We start from the raw sequence: 10,604 nt of genomic DNA, 5'->3' as shown, positions 1-10,604 counted from the left end.
TTCAGCCGCATCAGCTCCCAGGTGGGAAACCCCCCAAGTGTGCTGGAAGCAACAGGGAGGGACTGGGCAGGAAGGAAGAAAGCTTTCTCTTCTTTCAAACACAGTATTGTTTATCATAATAGTAGCCAGAATTCCCAGAAGCATGGAAGGAGGATGGGTCACCTCATTCCCGCAGAGACAGGCCCAGGAAAAGCTGCACTTAGGTGGAGACCATTCTGAACTGCCCGGATGGAGAAGCATTTGGGGCCAGGCCAAGATCAGGCAGTACCCCACAATGGGTCACCACCGTCCTTTGAATCCCCACCCTCAGCTGGGATGGGCAGAACTTGTGAAGGAGTTGGGTTTGCCTCTAGCTTTCCTTCTTCTTTTTCTTCCTTCCTAGCAGAACACACAGCATCAAGCTCTCTCCCTTAGTTTACAGAACCAGTTTGCAACCCTCACGGTGCCTGATCTCATCACACCCCATGGACTAAGGGATATCCTCACTTCATTTTATGGGGGTCCGAGTTGAGCCTTAGGGCAATCAAGTGAATTACCCAAGGGAGTTCTCAGACTAAGGACTCATCCCACCTATATACCTATATATAATATAAAATCCTACCTCCATCAAGACACCAATATTTTTTTTTTTAAAGATTTTATTTATTTATTTGAGAGAGAGAGAGAATGAGAGACAGAGAGCATGAGAGGGAGGAGGGTCAGAGGGAAAAGCAGACTCCCTGCCAAGCAGGGAGCCCGATGCGGGACTCGATCCCGGGACTCCAGGATCATGACCTGAGCCGAAGGCAGTCGCTCAACCAACTGAGCCACCCAGGCGCCCCAAGACACCAATATTAATGAGCATTACCGTTACCATTTTTGAGCATCTCGTGTGTACCGGGTAAAAGACTAGGTACCTGGCTTCCCTGAGCTCATTTGTCCTTCAGAAGGACACCAGGGGTAGAGGAGGCTGCCCTGTTGTACAGGCTCAGAGAAGACAATAATGGTTAGGAGATCATACTTGGTGCCTGGCACTGTTCTAAACACTTCAACGTGCATTAAGTCGCTCCATCTTCCCAACAATCCCAGAGAATAAGTGTAAGTAGCATGTCCGTTTCCGAGATGTGATAACTGAAGGTCAGAGACATCAGGTAATCTGTCTAAGGCCACACGGCCCGGAAGGAGCGGAACTGGTGTTCAAACCGAGCCTTTTTACCACTGTTTCATGTTTCTGGCAACACAGCGGACTTACCCAAGGTGGCACATCTAGGAAGTGTCCGAATCAGATGGAAACCCCTGCCCAACTGAAAACCAGGGTCTTCCCACCCAGCTATCCTGCCCAGAGTAGGGCTGGAGGGAGGCTCTGGGTCACTTGGGCAGCCTCCTTCTCTCCAGCTAAGAGACAGCTGTCTGCAAATCAATCCCCAGGAACAGGATTTGTGGAGGCAGAGCCCTCTATGGTGGCATCAGGCCCAGGCGGGCTGACAAAGCTGGGACCCAGCTCCATCAACCTTCTTTCCCTGCCAGTTGTTATCTCTCTGCCTGCCGCTTGCTGGCCGAAACTGGCCCCAGACTCTCATTGTCTCCCTTGGCCCCCACTGAAAATGCTGAGTGCCAGGTGGAGAAGGACCTTGGAGAGAACCTGGAGGGGTGGGTCAGAGGAGCTGGGGGGAGTGGTGAGGAGAGGGGTGCTGGGGAGTGGTTCTGGAGTTGTGGGGAAGGGGTCGCCTAGCAACCACCGGCTCACGTGGTCACAAAGCCGACAGGCTTGCCCACAGAACCAGCGAGCCTGCCTGCCTGTTGATGTGTCCTCTTGCTCCTTTCTGCTCAGGCAGCAGGGACTTCTCATACACACACTGTAGCAGGCACTTGCCTCGGTGAGTCCATGGATCTCTCCCGGGGAGGAAATGGACACTAGAGCCAGACAGGGGGCCAGGGGAGGGCCTCCAGAGGCCGAGATGGGGAAAGCGAAGTTCTGTCTCAGGACTGGTGTGAGCGTTCAGACCCCTTGTGTCCAGCTGTTGGGGGCCAGGCAGAGAGGGAAGTGAGGATGGGGGCAGACACAGTGGGGCCCGCCTGTCCCGCTCCAGAAAAGACAGGCCTGGCTCAGTCCCCGTTGACCTCTACCGCAGCTGTGGGTTGTGACCCATTCGTAGCTTACAAAATCAATTTCATGGGTCACATCTAACATTTACAAAATGAAAACAAAAAGCGGGATGAAAATCGCACTGTGCCTCATTTGTGGCAAGGGCAAGGATTGCTTTAGGATGTTCTTGCTCCGGTTTCACACGCACAGAAGTGCGTGCACACCTGTGTGGGAATCATGACCTAGGAAGGAGTTTCTTAGTATGATCACAGTCAAAAGCATTTGAAAGTCTTTGGTCTAACAAGTACTTTTTCCCGTAGGCAGATGGGTTGGGGCTTCCAAATGGCCTGTCCTCAAGCCTGCAGCATGTGAGTGCTCTAGACCCAGGCCCTGTCATCAAGGATGTCCAAAGCTTCCTTCAAAGGAAGTTCCGCCAACTGTTTTTCTCTTTAGAGAAGAGATCAGGAGACTTCGAGTCAGGATGCCTGGAGTCCTGGCTGTGTGACCTCAAGTCTCCCCTTCCCCAGTCTCAAGCAGTGCTTGAGTGGCTGGCCCTGCGGATCTCTGGGGTCCTTTGCAGATTTTGTGACTGAGAGTTCATTTTCAGAATGCACTGACTTCCCGTCCCAAGCCTATCCCTAGGACCTGCAACCCCTGCACTTTGGAGAGATATAGACAGATAGATCCATAGATCTATATATGTATATGTATGTGTGTATATGTGTGCATGTGTATATGTACATGTATGTGTATGTGTATTGTATGTTTATATGTATGTGTTTAGTATACGTATGTGTGTATGCATGTGTATGTGTATCTGTACGTGTATGTATGTGTATATGTATGTGTATATGCATATCTATAGATTTATAGCTATATTCAGGTCCAAAGATTTAAACCAATCACAATTCTTGATTTCAACACCTATCATCTTTCATCCACATCACTGAATTAGTTTATTTCATTTTATAATGAGCACCAGCAAATGCACCTCTCAAACCAAGAACTAGAATACCACCACTAACACATCTTACCTGCTCCCCTCCCATCCTATTCCCCCTCCCTGACTTCTCTCAGAAGTAACCACTAGCTGAATTTTGTGTTTAGCATTTTCTTGATTTTCCCCCCTTACTTTATTACATTTATGATCATTTTGCTTGCCTTTGAGCTTAACTTTTATTTTTTTATTTTTTTTAAGATTTTATTTATTTGCGAGAGAGAATGAGAGACAGAGAGCATGAGAGGGAGGAGGGTCAGAGGGAGAAGCAGACTCCCTGCTGAGCAGGGGGCCCAATGTGGGACTCGATCCCGGGACTCCAGGATCATGACCTGAGCCGAAGGCAGTCGCCTAACCAACTGAGCCACCCAGGCGCCCTGAGCTTAACTTTTAAAAAGGAATCTCAGGCCATGTGGTCTTCTGGGACTTGCTTTCCTTGACCTCACATTGTATTTGTAAGATGCATTCATGTTGGTCTGCGTAGCTGTGGTTCATTTCCATGCAATATGATGTTCAATTGCCCACATGTAGCACAGCTCATTTACCCATTCTTTCCGCCATTGGACATTTGGGATGTCACCAGGTGTTGGGTAATTTGAACAATGTTAGTCTGAATATTCTCACAAACAGCCCCAGTGGTACGAGAGCAAGAGCATCCATTGGGTGTATGTCGGGGAGAGGAACCACTGAGTGCTACAGCATGCAAATGTTCAATTTTATAAGACATTGCCAATTTTTCTCCCCCAAGTGTCTGTTCCTGTTTACACTCCCACCGCCAGTGTATGAGAGGTCCTCTTATCCATCTTCAACACTAGTGTTAGGTGCACCGGCCTTTATTCTGTTAGAAAGTCGACAATGGCTACGGAGGTGAAGACCCAGTTGGCTGAACATCCACTGATGAGGCAAGACCCCCCGTGGGCCCCCCCGCTGCTGACCAAGGAGGTGGTGGGGGCAGGGCGGGGTGGGAGACGAAGATGGCGGGGGGGAACCCGACAGACGGAGAGGCCTCACCTTCTGCTGCCCTCAGCCAGGCCCCGGGTGGGTTCTCCGGCCTGAGTTAGCACAGGTCACAAACTGGGTCCTTCCCTGGAAGGAGAGGACATGGTGGCAGGGGGCAGAAGTGCCTAGTGCTAGAAGTCCTGGGGTTTTTAAGGGGTGACGTCCTCCGTCAGTTGGGGTAGGGGAGGCCAGGTAACTGCAGCTTTCAGAGAAGGTTTGCTTTATTTCTTTAAGTCCCAGATCCCTTAGAGGCCAATCGAGGACGGCACAGAAAACTCAGGGGCCTGGTCAGCGAAATCCTCAGAGGGTCCCGGGGCAGAGCGCCTTGCTTAGCATATCCAGAGCCCATCTCTTCTCCAGAGGGCCTCCCTTCAGCCAGGGCCAGCAGGAGAAGGGAATGCAGACAGCGCGCAGGCAGGTGGTCCCACCAGGCCCCAGGCGGAGATCACCCCACCTTTGGATCCTTGCTGGACTGACTTCGAGCTGCCCTCCAGAGGCAGGGCCCGGCATCCTCAGCAGAGGGCAGGGGTGCAGGGTGGAGGACAGACAACCCGAGAAGCTTATCTCCAGCGAAGCTGAGCAAGAGCTTGACGCGTCCCTGCAGCGTTGCTACTCTGAAAGCAGCCCCATCAGCTCTGAGTCTCCCGGGAGGGGCCCCCACGGGAAAAGGCGCTGTCTGGCCTCGGTGCTCCAGCTTTGGCCTCTGGACGCTGAATCTGGGCCAAGACCGCCTGGGGGCACGGGTGCCGGGGGACCGCCTCTAGCTGGCTTCTCCTGGGCTGCCAGCAGTCAGCTTGGGGAGAGGCCCTGGCTGTGTCTGTCTGTGCATATAAGGTGCCTTTCTTCCAACCCAGGTATTTGGATGAGTAGGTGGGTCTATGGCTTCTTTTTTCTGGCCTGAGAGAGGGTTTCTGGGAGAAGACTGAGGTCTTGGGAGATTCCGTCTGAGTTCTCTCAAATAGATCCTAGCTCCCTGCTAAGGCATCTTAGGAAGACAGAAGGCTCCCTGGGACTGGATTGTACCAGTTGGGAGAGGACCCTGGGGGGAGGCCCGGCTTTGGGTGCCATGGGGGTGGAAGTGAAATCCTGGAAACCGATTTCAGAGTGTCTCGGGAATAGACTGCAGATGAGCACCGAGCTCCGAGCCGGGTGGGCCTTGCTGCCAGGAGGTTCCATTAGCTTCTTGACCTTCTCTTCCAGTCCAAGGGCTGAGCTGAAGCCTGAAAAGAAGTCAGAGCACAGGCCAAGGAGCCACGGGGACGGCAGGCCACAGAAAGAACTGATGATCCCAGGGATCGTGGATTTCCAGCTGATCCAAACGGCACTGAAGACCCCCAAGCCTCAAACCCCTGGTGCCTACCGCTTTGGCCGCCTCAGCCACCACTCCTTCTTCTCCCGACACCACCCCCACCCACAACGCGTGACCCATATCCAAGGTAGGCCGGGGGTAGGTAGGGGCCCGGCTGGAGGTGGCAGGGCCGTCTTAAAAACTGGAAAGGGAGGACCCAGCCCCTGTTTCCAAGCTGAGACTCAGAGAGGATGGGGATTTGGTCAGGGTCAGAGAGCTGCTTGGCCACTTGCAAGCACTTGGTTGAGCAAAGACTTGACCTGGGGGGCAGGCTCCGAGGCAGACTGTGTAGCCGTAGACGATGCCCCTCATTGCCGATCTTCCCATTTTACAAATCAGAGAAAGGGATGAATGTTCTACCCCAGAACTGCACTCTGTTCTCGAACTCAGGCCAATTCATCCACTTAGCCATCTGTCCATCAAATATCTATTGAGTGTGAAGTCAGGCCCTATTTTAGGCGCTGGGGATATGACAGTGAGTAAGAGTCCCTGACCTCATGGAGCTGACTCTGGTGGGAAAGGATAGGAAATAGGTAAGGTGTCAGAGTGTAGGAAGTGCCAAGGCTCTAGAGGGAAGGAGACCTCATCAATAGCATGGCATTTGAGCAAAGAACTAAAGGAGAGAGGGCATGAACCATGTGGATATTGGGGGAAAGAATGTCCCAGGCAGAGGGAACAGCAAGTGCAAAGGCCCTGAGGCATGAATCCTGGCTCTGCTGGAGGATCAGCAAGGAAGCCAGTGTGGCTGGAGCAGAGTAAGGAGGGGTAGAAAGGAGATGCACCAGAGAGGTGGTGAGGGTCCTGATCATGTGGGCCTTGGAGGTCACCCCACTTGCCATTGAGCCATCTCACTGAGTCAACGAGAGCCATTGAAAAGTAAAGGCAAAGAAGTGACAGGAGTGATATGTTGGCCACTGTCTGGAGGGTGGCATGGACCAAGGAGGTAGCAGTGGAAGAGTGAGTGGCCCTGTTCTGGAGATACACGGAGGTGAAGCCAACAGGATTTGGAGAGTGGTTAAAAATGAGTAGGAAAGGCAGAGAGCAGTCAGGGATGATTCCCAGGTGCTGGGCCTGAGTGACTAGAAAACCAGAGTCACATTGGCTGTGAGGCAAAAAAGCCTGAAGCAAGGGCCAGCGCAGGGTGGGGGAGGGATGGGGAATTTAGTGGGGCCCCGGGAGATGTGAGACTCCACATACCTTTCAGGCTTGGGGGTAGAAGTGCAGAGTAGGCAGCCGGGCCCAGGGTTCAGGCGAGAGATGCCGATGTGGCCATTCGAGGAGGGACGGCATTGGAAGTGGCGTGCTTGGATGGGCAAGCCCAGAGCCTGTGTAGATGCAGGAGAGCCCAGGGACCCCAAGGCCGAGGGGGAAAGGAGGTGAGAAGGAAGGAGCAGAGGAGGTGAGGAGCGGCCTGCAAGTTAGGAGGGACCAGGAGAATGAGGGGACGCCCGACCAAAAGGAGAGTGTTTCCGGAAGGACAGAGTGAGCCACCATGCTAGATCCTAACCAGGCTGGTCCTCGAAGCTTCACGATGGACGACAATACACGGTCACACAGACTGGAAGCCAGAAGGGTCCTCGTGTGTAAGCTGCTCACCACCTCCTCCAGGCTGCCCTGCACGGCTGACAGATGGCAAGGAGTTTTATCCAGGGGGTCTGGCTAAATCTCACTCCCTGTGATTTGAGCCCAGGCCCCTCTGGTCACAGACTGTGGGTTAATGCCCCAGCCCCATGTCCTCCTCTTTAAGCTGCCTACCTCTGTGTGTTCACACCTGCAGTTCTTTGCTCTGTCCTAGAAAATCGGAAGGACCCCAAGACTAGGGTCCCAGGAAGCCTGGGTTCCTATCTCACCTCTGCCTGACTCGCTGGGTGACCCTGAGCACAGCCTGTCACAGTCCACTCTAATGTCCCCGTGGGTTAGGCCTCTGTGGCCAAAGGGCCTCCTAGGTCCAGCGATCTATGGGCTTGTGGTTATGGAAGAAGCGGGCTCAGTGTTCTCCCTGCCCACCAGCCTCCTCCCAGCCTCCTGGGGTTCCTGGGGTCCACCCACCTCCTTCCCATGGCCTTTCACCCTTCACAGATCTCACCGGGAAGCCCGTGTGTGTCGTCAGAGACGAGTTCTCTCTGGCCCCCTTGCCTCAAGCCACACTTTTATCCCGCTGTCTGATGGGGATGCCCACCATCTCTGTCCCCATCGGAGACCCGCAGTCCAATCGGGAACCCCGGCTTTCTTCTGGTGGGTACTTGGGCAGCAGCCCCTCTCCAGGTTCCTGGGAAGGAAAGAGCTCTTAGGTCAGTGGGGTCCTGTGGGGTACCCTAGATTTTTCCTCATTTCCTCAGACAGCAGCATCTGCATACTTCCCCATCCCCCAGGTCCTCAGAAACGTGGCCCCTACTCCGATTTGAGGTGTTTGAGGAGTAATGACAATCAGACAACAGGCAGATTTGGGCCACAGTCATGTGACTTACAGCCACAAATACGAACGATATTGGAAATGTTGAGTCACTTGGATGCTCAGGCACCGGCCATTCGGAGCAGTCAGCCGGAGACGGAGCTGGAGTAGCAGTTTTCCGACAGCCACTGCCCTGCCCTGCTCCTTGCCCTTCCCTGAGGGCCAAGGGGAAGCCCACTGGTGGGGTGGGGGCCGGGAGAGGCCCCGGGGAGGATCCAGGACAGCTGTGCAGGGCAGAGAGGCTAGGGAGGCTCACCGCAGTGCCATGTCCCCAACTTCGGCAGGAGCAGGTCAATATCTGAGTGACTGGGACAGCGCAGCAACTGAGTCTCAGTGCTGGCCTCAGGTGCCTAAGAGAGGCAAAGCTGGATTAACCTGCACTCATCTTGGCCCAGGTAGCCAAGCATCTCTAGCATCTCCCAGTGAAGCCACAGGCTAGGATATCAACGTCGGCCCCCTCCAGTAGTGACCACACTCACCCACCAAGGGGTGGATTCCTCCTCCTTCCCTCAAGGTTACCGCCTCCCCCTTTCCCTGTAAGATATAAGGCGGAAGGCTGGGGAGGTGAGCAGGCTCTTCCCCGCTTCCCCCTACAGCCCTCCCAATGCTGGGTCCCACAGGGAGGGCAGGGAGGAGGACCCCAGGTATCAGCTGGCAATGTCTTCCCAGAGGCCTGGAAGAAGGAGTTGAGGGACCTGGCTTCCCAGGTGGCCATCTTCACCAAGGAGAATGAGCTGAAGAGCAAAGAGGTGGGTGCAGAACAAAGGAGCTGCCTGGGAAGAGATCCGAAGGGTCCAGCCCTTTGTAACAAAACCCCTCCCAAGTGGGTTCCACCTCACGGGCAGTAGAGCCCGTGTCCACAAGAGTGGGGGGCTGTTGGCATGGGGAGGAGGGGGCCGCAGAACACCAACCTGAAGGAGAAGGGTTGCAGCAAGGGCTCCAAGGAGAAGAGAAGGTGGCTAGGTGGAGAAATCCAAGAAGGGTTCATAACACAGGTGGGATGTTTGGAAGTGGGCAAGGGAGGCGTTCCTAGTGAGGCCTGCAGCACAAAAGCTCAGAAGCTGGGAAATGCAGGACATCCTTAGAGACCGCGGCTGAAGTGCAGGGATAAGTGGGCAGCCATGTTGGGGGGGGCGGGGAAGGTGAGAAGGGGCCAACTTTGAATGTGGGCAAAAAGAGGAGCTTGTTCTTAATTTCTGAACTTCCTATAGTGTCGAATCTCATAAGGACTGGAGAATCCCTGAAGGATTTCAAACAGGATGGGGGGACCTCCTGGGTGCCATTTGTTAGTAATCCAGTAAAGACAACTGGGAGGCAGCTTGGAGGTATTTGGAATTGGACTGAGGACAGGTCTGGCCCTTGGGACAGAGTCTGGTTCTGCCCTTGTCTTGGGCAACAGAGTTCTCCTTCCTGCTTTGCGGCTAACTCACTGCAATGATCACGGCAACTCAGCTAAGCTTTCTGGGTCTCAGTTTTCTTATCTTTAAAATGGGGAGAAGTGTAGGGGCTCCTGTGTGTCTCAGTCAGTTGAGCGTCCGACTCTTGACCTCAGGGTCCTGGGATCGAGCCCCATGTTGGGTGTCGGGCTCTGTGCTCGGCGGGGAGTCTGCTTCTCTCCCTTTTCCTCTGCGCACCCCCCCCCCCCCACTGCTCACGCACATGGGTTCTCTTGCTCCCTCTAAAATAAAAAATATAAATAAATACATACATACATACATACATAAATAAAATCAGAAGACTCATACTACCAGTCTCAACTGGGGTTGCAGGGGTAGGAGGTCCCAGGCCTCATACCCGCAAGCCTGGCTCAGGAGGGTTTCCCAGGGCAAAGAAAGAATGACAAGCTCTTGGGGACAAGCTTGGGGGCAGCTGAGCTGGGAGTTAAGGTAGGCAATGGGGGCCTTCAGCCTAGGATACTGCTTTCAGATCTCTGATGGGCACAGGGGTGGAGAGGGAAGGAGGGTCTCCCTAGGAGGAAATATGAGGACTTCAGAGGGGCTCCAGAATTCAAGAAGTTTCAGGAGGAAGAACTTTGGCTATAGAGAGGCCCCAGAGTATAGAACAGGGTGGGGCTGGCCTGGTCATCCTCCCAGTTCCCTGCAATGTTGTGATGCTAGGATTCCAGGAGGCGAGGTGATGCCCTGGAGGTGTGACAGGGCCTCCTTCTCTTCCCCTCTGCCTTCTTCCTTGAGCCTCTCTCTCTCTCTCTCTCTCAATCTCTCTCTCACTGCCTGGAGTCTCTGGCCACTTTGATCCCAGCAGAAGGAGGAGCCTCAGCGGGAGCAAGGGGCAAAGTACTCGGCCGAGACCGGGAGGCTCATCCCCACTTCCACCCAAGCCATTGGTCGCCGCCACTCCCGCCAGGGCCCACGGATTTATCCTTCTGGCAAAGATGGAGGAGTCCAGACCATCGTCCTGCAGGATCAGGAGCTGCTGGTGAGGCCCTGGGAACGCTGGGAACTACGGCCCAATGGACGCCTGGTCTGAGGGCTGCAAACATGGTGGTGCTGCTCCCAGGCTCACAGCAATCCCAAATGGGGTGCTTACAAACTGCTTTAAAGTGTGGCCTCTCGGGGCGCCTGGGGGCTCAATCGGTTAAGCATCAAACTCTTGATTTTGGCTCAGGTCATGATCTCAGGGTCATGAGACGGAGCCCCGCTTCGGGCTCCACGCTGAGGTGGAGCCTGCTTAAGATCCTCTCTTCCTCTCCCTCTGCCCCTCCCCCCACCTCTCTCTCTCTCTC

General features: G+C 54.2%; 1 protein-coding gene across 1 annotated transcript in view; it reads left to right on the top strand.

Annotated features, from left to right (window-relative positions):
* Positions 1 to 3,917: 3,917 nt before the first annotated feature.
* Positions 3,918 to 10,604, top strand: part of TBATA (thymus, brain and testes associated) — a 12,353-nt gene continuing 5,666 nt past the window's right edge. Inside the window, exons 1-5 of the mRNA XM_032423990.1 lie at positions 3,918 to 3,964; positions 5,262 to 5,497; positions 7,489 to 7,644; positions 8,531 to 8,610; positions 10,124 to 10,297. Of these exons, the coding sequence (XP_032279881.1) occupies positions 3,918 to 3,964; positions 5,262 to 5,497; positions 7,489 to 7,644; positions 8,531 to 8,610; positions 10,124 to 10,297 (693 nt within the window). The remainder of the gene's footprint in view (positions 3,965 to 5,261; positions 5,498 to 7,488; positions 7,645 to 8,530; positions 8,611 to 10,123; positions 10,298 to 10,604) is intronic.

This window comes from Phoca vitulina, unplaced genomic scaffold, assembly GCF_004348235.1.
Source record: "Phoca vitulina isolate PV1807 unplaced genomic scaffold, GSC_HSeal_1.0 scaffold29, whole genome shotgun sequence".
NCBI lineage: Eukaryota > Metazoa > Chordata > Mammalia > Carnivora > Phocidae > Phoca > Phoca vitulina.
The sequence above is the reverse complement of the archived record's forward strand: the minus strand, read 5'-3'. Positions and strand labels throughout refer to the sequence as shown.